Below are 17,013 nucleotides of genomic sequence, written 5' to 3' on the forward strand. Positions count from 1 at the left end.
TTTAGCTAGCTAGTATTCAACAGGCCTTTCTTTAGCTTATCTTTGCTTCCGACAGGAAGACAAACTTAGCTTTTTCTCTGCTTTTCATTGAACTAGTGCCATCATGTCCCATGAATTTTGGTGGTATTAAGACATCATATATATATATTATCCTATATTGCATCATTTTCATTTATTGTCTCTTGGAATATAAGTAAAGAGCATAGCCTTAGAGGTCAGATAGACCTTTTATAATGTTGGGTAAGTTACTGAAGCTTTGTAGACCTCAGTTTCCTTGTCAGTAAAATGGGGATAATGATTCCTACTATGTAGCATTGTTATGAAGATCAAATAAGAAGATGTGGGTTGACTGTTTACTACATAGTAAATGCTTAATAAGTGTTGGCTTTAATTATTGTGATTTCTTTTGTTAAATTGCAATTTTCTTGAAATTGAGAACTATATTTCAAATTTTCTTAAGCAGTTAGTTCTTAATACGAGTTTATTGCTGTTTATTTATATAATAGTCATATTTAGGGATAAGAACTCCCAAAATGAAACACACTAGAATTAAGATTGTTAGATTTGATTATGGCTTCTTTATTGACCCCAATTTGGTGGGTTGTTTTACTTCTTTCTCCTAATCTGACTTAACAATTTTTTTTTGAAAAATATTACTCATTTCTAAACTTCCTCTTGTCTTTTCTAACTTGGGAGGGAGATTCATATTCAAATTCCACCAGTATTTTTAAGTGTCAACCCCACCAGGCTTTGTGCTAGGTGCTTAAACATATCTACACATTGTTTCATAGATGAAAAAAACAAGGCTTAGAGAGTTCAAGTGAATATCCTAAGATCATATGATTAGTAAGGAGCAACTGCAAGAATAATAAATAAGACTTAACCATAAACCAGTGAAAGAACTCTAAGAGGAATATGACTGAGTAGCATGAGGTACAGAGAGAGATTTTTTTTCTTCAACAAGGGATGAGTAGAAGAGTCAGAGAAGTCTTTGTGAGGGAGATGAAGTTAATCTAGGAGATGTTCAGTCAATCCATGAGCAGTTAAGAAGATTTTTTTCTTCCGTTTCTTCAATTCTCACTTGGCTATGTATAATGATTTATGCTTACGGCATATAATTGCCAAGTAGATAAATTTTCACTAAATGGAAGATAAAATGGCGACCACGGTAGAAAATCATTTTATTTGATGATTTGTGACTGTAAGTATACTCACAGGCTTTTAGTATATAAAGAATGGATCTAATGGAAGAAGACCCATTGTCAGTGCTGAAAATAATGGTACATATGTCCTTTCACCAAGTTTAGTTACAGTTCTCATAATACAAAACCAATCCTTGAAATGCATGGTAAATATGCTGATTCTGGGTACAAATGAATCCTCCATTTCTGAAGGCTTGGTATGGGCTCCGATTTAGGTCTCCAATGCAGGTCCAGCGATTTTTGGTCCTCTTTTGGGAAACACACCATTTGGCATGATCCTGGTAAGAACTGAAATAAGAGTGTCCAGATATCTTAATTGCTTTGACATTGTAGACATGGTAAGGAAGGGAGCAGTTTGAAGGAAGCTCTTGTCTCTTTCGCTGCCAGGTTTCTGTTAGCAAATGCGTCTTCAACTGTTGAGCCATCCAGGCTGCAAAGATGTCTAGGGTTTACAGGGAGAAAGATAGTGAGGTTAGTATTTATACTTAGATAAGTCCCTGAAAATATCCTCAGCAATGGAAATCATCATTCGCCCCTGATATATGGATGTCACGAGCACAATAATAACAACATAATTGAGATAGTGGATGGGAGAACATTTTGTTAGTGCTAAAGTGTTATGCAAATAAAAGTTCTTATCACTAAGGTGATATTGGCGTTTAAAAATGTTTTCTGTTCCACACAAACAAGAGAGCAATATATGCTTTTGTCTTGAAAAGATCTTTAGACAGAATGAAGCTAGAGAAGTAACCAGGGGCCAGCTTCAAGGGCTCTTTGCACATCATGCCAAAATGTTTGGATTTTCCTGAAATCAAAGGGAGAATTAAAAAAAAATTAATGTTTATTTATTTTTGAGAGAGAGACAGAGTGTGAGCAGAGGAGCGGCAGAGAGAGAGGGAGACACAGAATCCGAAGCAGGCTGCAGGCTCTGAGCCATCAGCACACAGACCAATGTGGGGCTCCAACCCATGAATCATGAGATCGTGACCTGAGCCGAAGTCAGATGCTCAACAGACTGAACCACCCAAGCGCCCCTCAATGGGAGAATTTTTAGAGAAATGTTAGTGGAAAACTGATAGTAGAAACTGATTTTTGATCATAAATATCAGTTGGGAGGCAATGTGCAGGATGAATTGAGAAAGGTGTATTAGATTGGAGATAGGGAAAACACAGGGTTGTCACAATAATTGTGACAATAAACACAGGCATGGACTAAGGCAGTGGCATAAAGTTTGGAGAGGAAAAGATAAATGTGAGTGTTACTAAGGACCTAGAACTGATTGAATTTGATGACTTGCTAGAGCAGTAAAGAAAAAGGAGGGATCTGGAGTTCTCAGTTGACTCTGCAGAATATAAGAAAAAGAATAGATTTGTGGGCAATAATGATGAGTTTGGCACGTTGAATTTGGCATGGCTATACCACCCCCAGGTAGCAATGTCCCACCCACTATTGAATACTGATGGCTCTGTCAGTCCAGAGGTCTTGAGAATCACCTGAAAGCTTATTGGAATTGCATAGAATGAGTATATAGAATGAGATAAGGAAGAGTGGAAGACCACGTGGCAACCCAGTCACCTAAGGAGTAGGCAGAGGAGGAGGACCTAGTTAAAGAGACTTAAGAGAAGTGGGAAGAAGACCAAGAGACTGCACACTCCCAAAAATCAGGGAGGGAGAGTGTTTCAGGAAGAAAAGGGTTTTAACAGTGCCAAATTCTGCAGAGGCTATTTCTGTCCTGTTGATTTTTGGATCTCTAGTGCCTAATACAGGGCTTGGCAAGTGGTAAGCATTCAGTAAATTTTATCTAGTATAAAAGGAAGGAAGGTAGCAAGAAAGAGGGAAGACAGTGAGGTCAACTAAGAGGGTCACTGGTGACTGGGGAGAGATTGGCGTGTCTACAGACAGAGATGCAAAGACTACAGTGAAGGAGCATTGAGCACGTGAAAGCCCATGAAGAGTCTTTAAAATTATTTTTTAATGTTTATTTATTTTTGAGAGAGAGAGAGAAAGAGAGACAGAGCATTAGTGGGGGAGGGGCAGAGAGAGAGAGGGAGACATGAAATCTGAAGCAGGTTCCAGGCTCTGAGCCTTCAGCACAGAGCTTGACTCAGGGCTCAAACCCGTGAACCACAAGATCATGACCTGAGCTGAACTCGGATGCTTAACCCACTGAGCCAGCCAGGTGCCCCCTGAAGAGACTTTTAGAAAGAAATTTGGAAGAAAAGAAAAAAACAGAGATATAGGGGATCTAGAATTGAGGGAAGATTTTTAGGAATATTTGTGTGCTAAGGGGACCGAGCTTATAGAGTGGGAAAATTGAAGTAGAAGAGGGAGAAGAGATCTAGTGTTTGAATCAAAGTATTCTGAGACTGGGATAGGTTCCAAGGCACAAGAGGTGCACTGCTTCTGTTGGGATAAAGGGAAACTCGTGAAAAGGAATAAAAACAGATAAGATTGTTGAGGGTGTGTGTGTGTGTGTGTGTGTGTGTATGGTCTTTTTAGTCACTGAAAAAAATGTTTTTAAATTTATGTTTTGAGAGAGAGAGAGAGAGAGATCAGGGGAGGGGCAGAGAGAGAGAAGGAGAGAGAGAATCCCAAGCAGGTTCTACACTGTCAGCATGGAACCCAATGCGGGGCTTGAACTCACAAACTGTGAGATCATGACTTGAGCCAAAACCAAGAGTTGGAGGCTTAACCGACTGAGCCACCCAGGCGCCCCAGTCATGTTTAAAAGATGTTTATTTATTTTGAGAGAGAGAGAGTACTAGAGCGAGCCAGGGAGAGGCAAAAAGAGAGGGAGAGAGAGAATCCCAAGCAGGCTCTACACTATCAGTGCAGAGCTCGATAGGTACAAGGTTCATAGGATCCGTGAGATCATGACCTGAGCTGAAATCAAGAGTTGGATGCTCAACCAACTGAGGCGCCCCGGTGCCCCTTTTTAGTCATTTTTAAAAATACAAGTATAACTGGCACACAATGTTACATTAGTTTCAGGTACAGAACATGGTGATTCAACACCTCCGTATGTCATGCTATGCTGACCACAAGTGGAGCCACCATCTGGTCACCATACAGCACAATTACAATACCATTGACTATGTTCCCTCTGCTGTACCTTTCATCCCATGACTTATTCATTCCACAAACTGGAAGCCTGTACCTCCCACTCCTTTTTGCCCATTTTGCCCACTCCCTCCATCCCCTCCCCTCTGGCAACCACCAGTATGTTCTGTGTATTTACGGGTCTGTTTCTGCTTCCGTTTGTGTGTTCATTTGTTTTGTTTTTAAGATTCCACATATGAGTGAAATCTATGGTTTTATCTTCCTCTGTCTGACTTATTTCCCTTAGCATAGTACCCCCTAGGTCCTTCCATGTTGTCACAAACGGTAAAGTCTCATTCTTTTTATGGCTGAGTAATATTCCATTGTGTATACACACCACATCTTCTTTATCCATTCATCTATTGATGAACACTTGGGTTGCCTCCATATCTTAGCTTCTGTAAATAATGTTGCGATAAATGTAGGTCTGCATATATCTTTCCGAATTAATGTTTTTGTTTTCTTTGGGAAAAGGCCCAGTAATGGAATTATGGGATCACATGATATTCCTATTTTTAATTTTTTGAGGAACCCCCATACTTTTTTGGGTGGAGTGTGTTCTTGAGGTGGTTTCTCTCTGGTGATCTCTGTTCTATGAAGGAAAAAGAGAGGCTGAGAATGAGGAGGCAGCGTAATATAAAGGACTTGAGAGTAAAAGAGTCTTAAAATAGCTGCTTAGGGAATGGAAAAAAGGAGGAGACAACTGTGGTCCTGTGCCCAACAGAGGCTGGGGACTGCAAATTTTCACTGACTCCTGGCTTGGATGGTTGTGAGATATTTCCATGGTTGGATCAGCAATTGTGCTATTCAAGCAGAGCAGGCAAATGTTTGGACTAATTTGACTTCCCCTTTCCCTTTCCTTCCTTTTTCCTCCCTTCTCTTCTACTTCTCCATCCCCAAATAATCAGAATAGTTCTGCTATACAATCCAAAGTGAGTCCAACAGCAGAGTTATATATTGTTTGATCATGGTCTTTCATACCGTCAAGAAAAGAACCAGACTTTGCAAAATGGAGGAATTTTTGGCCCCGGGCTGACTGAAGTGCAGTGAGGTGCCGGTCAGGGATCTCTGATGAGCTGGATCTGGAGCACAGCTGGGGCATATGAACGAGCTCCTGGTGAAAGATGGCTGGGATGGAACAGCTATAAATGTTTGGGTTACAGACCAAGAGCTGAGAATCTGAATGGAGGAACAAAGAAAAATTGAGAATTAGGATACAGATGGAAATACTTGTTGATACTATAGATCTTGTGTGAATTAAAAAACACAAAAACAAAAACAAAAGTATTTCTTTTTTAAGCCAATAGCCTTCAAATCACTTTTGGTTGAAATAGTTAACCCTTATTGAGTGCTTCCTACTTTCCAGGCGTTATTCCACAAGTTTTATATGGGTGTACTAACTCAATCCTAATAGCAATTATATTATTAAGTAAGTTCTTTTGTCATTATCCTCTTCATATAGATGAATTAATAGAGAATTTCTGTCACAGATGCAGGGTTATAAAGCTTGTAGTTGATATTCAAACCTAGGCAGTCTGGCATTGGAGACCATATGTTTTTTTCTTGCATACATACATATACAAAAGTAGAGCCCTCCCATGTATTGATCATCCAGCTTAAAGAATAATCAACTCATCAGCATGCACAGCTAATCTCTATGCTATTCAGCTCTATAAACATTACAGGAACTCAATTAGTTAAACTAGGACTTAACTTGGGTGAGAGCCTCAGTAATCCTTGCCATAAGATGGAAATTTGATGAAAAACATATTCTAAACCTCATATATCTAGAGGTAAATCACTCTTTACCACAATTTAGCAGCCTCCTCAGTAAAAAGTGACTGATAAAATAGTGTTCCTACTTCTCCTTCTCCCCCACCATAGTTTTCCAAATCCAAGTATTTTTGGCCATTCCAGCTTGGGATCTTAAAGGAAGATCATCTGACTTGGAGCTCTCAGGTTGGTGGCCTACAGGCAACATGTAGTCAGCACATTTATTTACTTCATTATATTTTGAGAGAGAGAGAGAGAGAGAGAGAGAGAGAGAGTGCACATGCACCCGTGTGTGAGCGGGAGAGGGGTGGGGGGAGGGGGGAGAGATTCCCAAGCAGGCTCCACACTGTCAGGGCAGAGCCTGATGTGGGGCTTGATCCCACAAATCGTGAGACTCTTGATCCAAATCAAGAGTCAGAAGTTCAACTGACTGAGCCACCCAGGTGCCCCCACAATTATTTTTTTAAAATAAGATTGAGATCATATTCTCTTCCCAACTCTCTCACATCCTCCCACCCTAGATTTCTAGTTTCTCTTGAAAAGTATGGAGATCTGTAACCATTAGGTCTGCTTTTCTGCAGAGCCACATTGCAGAGCTGAGGCTTTTGAGGGGAGAGTCAACATCCCTGTTTGTCTCTGTCCCCACTGCCCAAGCAGCGTTGCTTGCCTGTTTCACCCATTTTTGTTACCTGCCAGGCCACGCTAGACATTTGAAAATACCACCCCTGATCAATTTCAAAGACTTCTTTGGTGGATCAGGAAACAAAGGTCTAGTAAGTGAATCTGCTCAAGGTCTCACCATGGCAACGCCCATGTTAGAATCTAATAGAATCTAGGTAACAGAGTGTTAATGAATAGAGAAACGGATGAAGTAATAAATTTATTCATACATTTCCAAATCCCTTCTTTAACACTGCTATCTCTCTCTTTTTTTTTTTTTTTTAACATACTCTAATGTTACCTATTGCTTCATACTGGTTGTACTTAAAAGTTATGCAGATGCCAGATTGTCCATGTCTCCTCCCTGTGGGTGGATAATCATAGCCTTCTTCAGGAGCTGGAGGAAATCTGGGAATAGAATGAATCAGCCAAAATCCTTGCACTCGGTTCCACAGCAGTAAACCTACCAAAGATACAATTAATATAGGTAAATTAGAAAAACAAAGCTCCTTTTAAAGATAGGGTTCAAAGCTGTAACATTTAAGCCCATTTGTACTTCAGGCTAATATTTTACTCTGTTAATAATCACAAAGATCATGCTTGCTTTTCAAAGATTTCAAAACTAACTTGGGCACACATCACATTGCCCCATTACTGATAATAAGCCACCACAAAAGAGAGCCAGGACAGCCACCCTGTGAAGAGTTAAGAGGAATTTCGTGTTGAAACCACAAGGAGAATTTGTTTTGGCGGAATGCAAATTTGCTAAATTGGAATTTGACCTTGTTAAACTACACAGTCACCTGGTAAGCTTCACATAATGAGTTATCTTTACCGCTAAGCAGCTAAGCTGTTTTCAAAAGCCAGCTGAAAAAGAATTGAAAGAGAAAGTATCAAATGAAGAAATGTACTTGCGATAGTTCATTGTAAGACACTGATGGTCACTTATGTGTAGAAGAGTAATCAACTCCACAAGGCCAAAAACAGAGACAGAGAGAATGAAAGAGAAGCCATGCCAAAATGACCCAGTTAATTGTGTTTAGTGAAAATTTCTAGAGCAAAATGACATGAAAACGGAAAGGAAGGAAACAGAAAGATTTTCATTTTGTGACATGGCAAAATGAATCCTACCCAACAGGCATCAGTGACTATTTCTGTGTTTATAAATAAATCGGGATAGTTCTGGTACACTGACTAGACTTTCCAGTTTGCATATGACCATGCAAATATGAAATTATTCATGTTTACCTTATTGTTAGAGTGGAAACCACATGCTTGCCAGTTATTTCTTTTGCAAAAAACACACTTGAAGAAAGCACGCTATTGGTCTCTCATTCCCTGTGTCCAGGTGGAAAACGTCCAATGTTCTGTTGCCAAACAGAGCTGGATGACCTTCAGGGGCCCTCTTCTGCCCAGATGAATGTACTGTTGGCCTGAAATCCTAACCTCCTGGTACCAGTGCAACCGGATGTCAGGGCACCTGTTGCCAAAGAGAACTCCTGCACTTGACATGGGGTCCTGTTCCCTTTGTGGTCTTTTTCCCCAAGCCCTTTTAGCAACGAACAGGGTGGGGGGAGAATGGTGGTTGGCGGTTGTTAGAGGAGAGTTGGAGAATGTGGTGTATTACCAAAATTGCTGTGTTCCAAGCAAATAGGACCATCAGGAGGGCAACTTGGCTAAATAAAAAGCTTTCATTACTCATGATATTTGACAGCCATTACAAATTACGTTCTTAATTGGAGGTGGCAAAAGTGGCAGCCTACTGGCCAAATCTATCCTGCAGATACATATTATTATTCTCAGAGAATATTTCTAAAACTTTGCGTTCATTGCCAACATTTAAAAATTGGGGAGATTTTCCACAAATGCTAATTTTCAACATCTCCTGAAAAATCGCATCCCTCCAAAGCAACCTGAGCACTACCTGTACCTTTTCACCAAACATGCACCCTCCGGTTCTTCAGTTCCCTGCTAGTTTAGTCCACCTGGCTTGCTGACATCCACTTGCCTGCTTCTGAAGCCATTTGAGTTTGGGACCTTCTTTTTTTTTTTTTTTTTTTTTCTTTTTTAAGTTTATTTATTTATTCTGAGAGAGAGAAAAAGGAACTCCTCCTGTCAGTGAGGAGCCTGATGTGGGGCTGGAACTCACGAACTGTGAGATCGTGACCTGAGCCGAAGTCGGACGCTTAACCGACTGAGCCACCCAGGCGCCCCGACTTTGGGGTCTTCTGAAAAATATTTGTTGCCATGGGAAAGTATTCATGATCTATGAAGTTGAAAAACAGGGGCGCCTGGGTGGCTCAGTCGGTTAAGCGTCCGACTTCGGCTCAGGTCACGATCTCGCGGTCTGTGAGTTCGAGACCCGCGTCGGGCTCTGGGCTGATGGCTCAGAGCCTGGAGCCTGCTTCAGATTCTGTGTCTCCCTCTCTCTCTGCCCCTCCCCCATTCATGCTCTGTCCCTCTCTGTCTCAAAAATAAATAAAAAATGTTAAAAAAAAGAAAAACGGTAGAAGATAATCATTACAATAGTTTCATAAAAATGTTTTAAAATACATATTATAGAAAAGTGAGTAGAAAGGATTAATGCGATTATCTAATGGGTGTTAAAATTACAGATTTTTTTTTTGCTTACTGGCATTTTGAATTTTTAAGTAATACATATACATAGTTTATAGAAAAATGCCAAAAATTACTATAATAAAATTCTTAAAATATATTAACTATATATAACAAAAATTACCAAAATATAAAAAATATATTTAAAAGTACTTTCCTTTTTTTTTTTTTTTATTAAAAGTACTTTTCAAAAACGTTTACTTCAAAAGTAACTATACACTAAAAAGAGTGAATTTTACTCTATGGAAATTATACCTCAATGAACTTAACTGAAATGTGTACACACACACACACACACACATACACACACGCGCGCGCGTGCACACACACAAACACTATATAGACTGGCTGGTATTCCCAGTAGAATTCTGGGATTTCTGCTATAGAGCATATATTTTTATGTTAAGAAATAAAGTGGAATTTGTGAAAAGGAGATTTCCAAGTGAAATTATATAATTATAACCTGTGATATAGAAATCAAGAATTTTGATAGCTCAGAATAAACCATTAAAAAGGAAAGCTATCTTTTCAGTGTGGAAAAAAAAAGAATATTCAAGATAGAATATTTAAGAGAATGTTGATTTCCAGTAGAAAAGACAAACCAAGAGGCTTTGTCATACCTTTAGTGTGTCCATACTTTCTGCTGTAATTCACAGATGTAGGGACTCCATCATTGTATATTAGATAGGCTGTGTTGTTATTCTGCAGGAGCACATTAGGGTTATAATGATGTAAATCTTACGCTCATAAATGCTCGCAACATTTCTACCAGCTACCCAGTCTGCAATACAGAGCTTTCATTAATACACATGAGAAATCATCCGTTATCCTAATAGACAGCTTCCCCATCAGACTGAATTCTGTGACAGGCAAGGGAGGGAACAGAAAGTCCATTCTTAACCGTGCATGGTTTCATCCTATGTGACAGGGGCCCTGTGCATCATGATGTGCATGTGAAGGTACTATTCCTATTTCTCTTGGCTGTTTTGGACCTGTGTTTCTCATTTGGCAACCACTGTATAATAAAGGAGTACTTAAATATTTGTTGAGGAACACATATTTGTGTAGGAACAATCGGCCTAGGATTACACCTGGGTTTTTTCCACTGATATAGGCACCATGGCAGAACTGGCTGTCAGGGTCTGCTTTCCTCTGCCTACGTTGTGCTTCACAGCTTGGTCATAGTTTTGTGTTTAATCAGGATTCCTCATTCTCTGCTCCCACTACCTCCCTGCAGGGGAGGATTTCCCTTCAATTCATTTCTTAGTGTCACTTCACCTTTCTTGCTTGATATTTCCCTGCTTAGAAAAAGTAGTGAAATTGAATGTGTGATATTGGATTGCCTCTGGTAAGGCAAAATATGAGTAAATTTTCTAAACAGTTGGCCAAATCTCTGAGTAAAAATGAAGCTATTATTTTGATGGTATCTCTTTTGTCATGTTTTGGAAGCTTGCTTGTATTTATTCTGTGTGGTTCCTTTTCGTTTGTGTCACGATGCAGTGATTTTTACTGAAGCCAATAATATTGATATTAACAAAAATCTCAGGGACATAATTAAAAGCAAGGAAGGAAAACTCATCTCCTTAAAAAAGGCTCTTCTTTTTGTCTCAGGAAAAAAAAAAGCCAATAATTGAGTTGTTTACAACTGCTTAATTATTTGAGGTCATCTAAAACCTTTTTTTTTTTTTTTTTTTATGCACCGTATAGTCCGTGTAGCATTCTCGGCTACTATATTTAGAAATATCCAGGAAAAGAAGCTGTTTTCTTAGCCTCATTTTCACAACTGACTATAGCTATTGTTGGCATTCATATTCTCTGCTGGAAGACCCTGACAGTTGTTCAATGAGCTGGCGTTGAATGTGGTCATGAGGCCATTGTGTGCCTTTGGCGTGCAATGCGAAGGGGCTTTGGGAAGAATCTTTGAGGAGCTTTATTCGTATAATAGACGAAGTGTATTATTCTAACCAGGAGTGTAACAGCTAGCTAAGGTTAAATGGGAGGCAGCCCTAGTGAAGAAAGGCTCTCTGATAAAGGGGAAAGACTATGGACTTAAGGATAGGTAGGCCTAGGCATGTCCTTCTGGACAGCTTTGTTTCTAGAACACATAAGCTGGGTACTATTTTGACTACTGGATGTTGAACAAGACTAGTACAATCTCTGCCCCTAGTCTAGCAGGGAATATAGACAGGCAGGCACAGGCAACTACAATATAGTTTGATAAGCGTTACTACGAAGGTGTATGGAAGGTTCTTATTGACAAAGGCAAAAGAAGGGAAACAATTCCAAATGTAACCCACGTATTGGCCTAGGTCATCTTGACATTTGAGATTTAAAGCCAGTTGCTGTGATCTTGCATTCTGCTTTCTGATAGAATCCCAGACCAGGAGGTGGGGGAGCTATGTTCTCACTGTCACGTCTGGCACACAGACCCAGCTTCCAAAGAACACCCGATCTCACTTAGGTGTCCCCACTATTGTTGTTCCTCTTCTTTTGGCTCTATGCCAGTCAGACACGGAAATCAGCCCCTTCCCTGTCATTTTCTTCCCAGAATCCCTCACTGAAGGCCTTATGTGTGATCAGATTTCACTGAAGGTACAAAACATTGAATGGTTTTACATCACCACCTGGCCTTGCCTCTAGTCTCTCTCTGGGTTTCTTATACTTTTTCAATCCTAGCTTTCATCCACTCTTTTTTATTTTGCAGAGCATTTTAGCTCTCTTGCCCTCCTAGGCTCTGGGGCCACTTTTGTGCCTCCACAGATCATTATTATATTCCGCCAAAGTAAGAACCATCTGTCCCAACTAAGGTAAAAGACAGAGGCTCTACAATGTTGCTCTTTCCTTTCTCTCCCCGGTGGGGAAGGGAACAACAGAAGTGTTTATTTTCTCACTAATGGGTTATGCTCCCAGCCTCCATCCCCAAACTTGGAAAACAGAAGCAGCTGCAGGCAGTTTGGACTTTACATAATAATCTATTAATTGAAAGCAGGGTTGCTGCTGGGTTTAAATAATTTTTAAAAGCACCTACAACAGGGCTTGGTCCATCACGTGTACTCAAACACTTTTAAAATACATTTTTACTTTGTAATTTGGCTCTGAAGGCTGGTCTTCAGTGGCAGACGAATAAAAACATGAGTATTAGTGCACACAGTGACAGCTCTCTGCACATTTTGAGTAAATACTCAGATATGCATGTGCCGCAGCGCTAGGATCTAACACATTATTGTTGGAATTCAATTAATTGACATATGTAAAGGCCTCGCATACCGTAAGTGCTGAGTCATTTTACACATTTACCTCTCTCTCAGTGATTGTTAGGAAGGCATATATGCGTGTAACTGAATATTATTCTATGATTTTCCTTGTCACCCCTGGTTGGGAAGCAGTATCTTGCCACTGAACGGCAGATGGTGCCTGGATCATTGGGAGACTGCCCACATTGAGCCAGCAGGCCTACTTACCTATGCCTCTTTGGCTGGTTAGCGCATTGCCTGATCAAGTCCAGATAGCAGGTTTAATCTCCACTCAGGCAAGTGAGTTCTAGGGCATCGAACTACAGCCCTAGCTCTCAACCTACTACTTGGAAAATGATAAATGAAAAGGAAGACCAGGTGGAACCCTTCGTTTTCGCCCCCAGCACTCATCACCACCATGGCATAAGTAACCCATACTTCGTGGTGTATTAATTGCTGATCTGTATTGCATTATAATGGGAGAGGGCTTCTTGCTATTTCTATTAGAGGTCTAAGACAGCAAGTACGGAGTGAATTGGCAGAGTTTGGCAGCCAGAAGGCTTCCATACGTAGGTAGTTCACACCTTACCCGGTGATGCTATGGGATTTAGTGCTGAATGTGCCCATAATCTGGCGTCGCTGTAGAGTCTGATGACATATTCCTGAAGGTCTAAGATTGATTCAGATTGTGTGCTAGCTTACTTCAAGTTGCTAGGATCAGGGGTTAGGTAGTTCGAAGTCAGAATCTTTTGGAAGCTTTAGATTCTGTTTATGCATTTTATGTGATTCAGATGAATGATAAACTGTAACATACCTCGGAGGCATATGCTTCATAGAGCTGTTGTAATGTCCTTCCCAACACACTGTTGGTGGTATTCATTAGTTGCTTACTCCTCCTCCAGCTCCTGGTTGTAGAGTCTAGGTATAGGTACTCTAGCCCCGTCTGTCTGCTTTCCTTGTCTTGCCTTTTAGGTAACTTATAAAAGGCAAACCTAACAAAGGAAATAATTATGAATTACTAACACTTATTGACAGCTTCTCTGGTGACAGCCACTGTATTAAGCGTCTAACTATATCATTTTACTTATGTTCCCTAAGTCTAAGGAAAGGGATTTGCTCAGGATTTCTGTCTCTTTTCTCGCCCTTATTTTTCTCCTTCCCAGAAAGGAATGTGACTCTGACTGGACGTGTCCTAAGATATCAACTGGCCTAGGGTGGGTAGGGTCCCTGTTGTGGAAGCCCATGTAGGTTGACAGTGGCTCTCTTTTGTTTCCACATGCCATATGGCTGCACTGGGGAGAGAACGAAGCCCAGGCCTGGACTGGAAAGGCCTTGGATGTGTTTTTCTCTTCTGCCCCAAGTGCTTGGCACACTCATCTCTTTGCAGTTGGCTGGCTGGGTCTGAGATTTGGGTTTGGCTTTCAGAGTAGACAGAGGCTCCCTTGAGTCTCTGGCCTAGGCCACGTTCTTTAGCTCAGTTTTTCAGACCGCTCTGCATTGAGGATTCAGGGCCAAGACCAGCTCATTAAGCAAGCATTTTGTTGTCCTTACTATTATCTCCTTGTATATCTTCTTTGCGTATCTCACAGGGAGGGGAGGCGGTTGGGCCCGTATGGCAGGTAGGCACTCTTGGATCATGTAACCCTGGGGCTTCTCAAATGTGCTCTAGTCACATTTCAGGCCAGATCATTCTTTGTTGTGGGGGCTGTCCTATGCATTGCAGCATCCCTGGCCTCTACCTATCAGATGACAGTAGTCCTCCTCAGCTATGCCAATCAAAACTGTTTCCAGACAATGTTGAAAGTCCCCAGAGGGCAAAATCACCCAGGTCTTGCCAAATACCTCTAATAGCAAAAATCCCACAATGAACCATCAAATACCCACAAGGAGGCAAACATTCTAATGCATTCACTATGACCACACGATGACCTCTCACACTGCCCGTAAACACTTCATGTTATTCACTTGGTTCTATTCACTCTTATGCTTCCATTTATTTACACGAGCTCTTTCCTGCCCTGTGCATGCGTTCTTACTCTCAGAACAGGGTCCTCACATGTGGCAGGAAACATAAAATTATTCTTTGGTGCCGACCTGATGTTGCTCTGCCCTTTTACTCTCACAGTGAGTTGTAGCAGCTCGAGACTGTGCCTCCCCGTCTGCTCAGCTCAACATTCTCTCTGACGGGTATTGCTGAGTAATGTGTCCATTCATTTGCAGCAAAAACAAATGTTATGTATTGATCGCAATTCGGTCGCTCACCAGTGAAGGGTTTGAGAACCATCAGGGTCACGGCGTATCAGTTGAAAACTAGTGCTTTTAAACATTTTTCTTGAGTAACCATTTCCAGTTATCTTCTGAAGTTTCCTCAATCTGTTTGTAGCCCACACCTCTATGCTGAGGTCCAGATAAGCCTAAATGCAGAGATATCCCAGAGACTTCCAACTCCGTATTTTTGAAACCAAGTTTATAATATTTCGCTCCAACTCTGCTCTTCTCCTGCAGACAGGGAACACATCCACGCAGTCAGAGAAGCCAGCAATCTGAAAGTCTTTCTTAACTTCTCCCTCTCTCCTACGATCCTCAGCCCATCTGTTACCGAGTTTTCCCAGAGTGTTCCTTCCTCTTTATTTCTACTACCGCGTCTTTAAACTTTAAACTGATGAGGTCCACACATCATCTCATCTGTAATGCTGCAAAAGTCCTTGTGAGTCCATGACTCTAGACTGGTCTCCATGCAGTTGGCCTTCAACGTACCACCAGTGAGCTTTCTAAAATACAAATCTGACTATGTCACATCCCTGCTGGAAGGTCTTCGGTAGCTCCCTTTGACAGTCAAATTCAGACGCTGCAGCCCAACACACAAAGCCCTTCATGACCTGGCCCTCACTGCTCACTGAGCTTACCTCCTGCCATCTCCCACCATTCTCCTGAAGCACCAGCAACACTGTTCTTGAACCTTCTCCACTGCTTTTTGCCTCTGTACCTCCCCATTGCTCCCTCATTGGCTTGAGATGCCCTTGCATCTGCCTTGTTTTTCTAACCAGCTCACGGGGTGCCTGGGTGGCTCAGTCGGTTAACCATCCGACTTAGGCTCAGATCATGATCTCACCGTTTGTGAGTTTGAGCCCCGCATTGGGCCCTCTGCTGTCAGCGCAGAGCCTTCTTGGGATCCTCTGTCCCTCTCCCTCTGCTCCTCCCCTGCTTGCTGTCTCTCTCTCTCAAAAATAAATAAACATTAAAAAAAATCTAACCAGCTCATAATTGTTCTTAAAACTTAGCTCAAAACTAGTTTGGGGACTCATGCTCCCTAGAGGCCCCATCTATACCCTCACCACATAATTGAGCTCCTTGAGGGCAAGTGCTATGTTTCATTCATATTTGTATTTTCAAACCTCAGCACAGGGCCTGGCATGAGCTCAGTAACTGCTGAGAGACTGCGTGTCTCTGTGTTCTCAAGCCTGAAGTTTACACAAAGCTTGATGCCAATCATAATGCTCAACCTAAACACCCTAATTAAAGAGTGAAAAAGTGATCAAAGCGTTAGAAGAATCCATAACCATAATGCAATGCTGTGTTGAGTCTCTTCCACAGTGTGAAGGAGGCCAAGGACCTACCACCCACTCCTGTGCTCCTGTGCTGCCCTAATAAACAAGGTTAACCAAACACTGCTGTGTTCGATCAAGCCCTCTTTCTCATTCTCAGAAGGAGAGGCACAACGTCCCGTGTCAGAAAAAAAGCAATCTGCCTTCTCTCCTTTGCAAATCTCTGAAAGGATGTTGGAAGGGTCCCGTTAGGGAAGGCGCAATGCAATGAAAGGAACCTGCCAACTGGCCCCCCACATCTGGGGCCACCGGCCTTGGCCCTCTGGGAGAAGCGAATCAGGTCCACCAGGCACTGCTTGGCAGCTTTCTCAGGTGGAAGTTCCTTCACTCAGGACCTCTCTGGATATTTGGTCCATGTATGTACTTTAATTTCCCTTCTTTTTAGAAGGGAGAGGGAGGGGGAAGACTCCTTGTGGAACTTTACAGTGAGCCAGTTTGCCTCCCATACTCTGGCTTTCTATTTGCATGCACAAATCCTTCCATTTCATTTACCTACCAATCCACGGCTTTGCCTTCTTCATTTCTGCACGATATTGTTGTCGCCTCCAGGACCCCAAAGAGGGCGAAGAAGAGCAAAGGAAGGGCTGTTCTTAGAAGTCTGGCTGTCATTTTTTTTTTATCTGCCACCTATATTCCACACCACAGCAGGAAACTTGCCCCCCGGATGAGGAGTCTGAGTTTCAGGTCTCGCTCAGGCTGTGCTGGCTCTGATGTTTTGTTTCCGTTTGCCTCTGCTGTTCGCTGTTCGGGCATTTTCAGAATGGGGCGAACCTCATGTAATTGTGTGATTCTGTCACAACATGCCAGCGTGACTCCGGATGCCT

General features: G+C 41.6%; 1 protein-coding gene across 1 annotated transcript; it reads right to left on the reverse strand.

Moving 5' to 3' along the window:
- Positions 1-1,303: 1,303 nt before the first annotated feature.
- Positions 1,304-16,942, reverse strand: DNASE2B (deoxyribonuclease 2 beta). Its single transcript, XM_047082338.1, has 7 exons — positions 16,919-16,942; positions 16,686-16,816; positions 13,399-13,576; positions 9,972-10,053; positions 7,037-7,198; positions 5,284-5,481; positions 1,304-1,644 (listed from the first exon to the last, which is right to left on the reverse strand). Exons 1-7 carry the CDS (start codon positions 16,940-16,942, stop codon positions 1,304-1,306), a joined length of 1,116 nt encoding a protein of 371 aa, XP_046938294.1.
- Between the last annotated feature and the right edge of the window lie 71 nt (positions 16,943-17,013).

This window comes from Lynx rufus, unplaced genomic scaffold (genome assembly GCF_022079265.1).
Source record: "Lynx rufus isolate CCGP_SWC_20201006 ecotype Redwood Valley unplaced genomic scaffold, mLynRuf1.p SCAF_2, whole genome shotgun sequence".
Lineage (NCBI taxonomy): Eukaryota > Metazoa > Chordata > Mammalia > Carnivora > Felidae > Lynx > Lynx rufus.

Bases quoted from the DNA above. Each gene is read 5' to 3' on its own strand.
- DNASE2B (XM_047082338.1), bottom strand. From the start codon at position 16,942: ATGCCCGAACAGCGAACAGCAGAG. The intron at 10,054-13,398 runs GTATGTTACAGT...GTGCTCCTGCAG, and splicing joins ATGAAGCATATGCCTCCGAG to AATAACAACACAGCCTATCT. The intron at 1,645-5,283 runs GTATGAAAGACC...TGTAAACCCTAG, and splicing joins GTCTGGTTCTTTTCTTGACG to ACATCTTTGCAGCCTGGATG.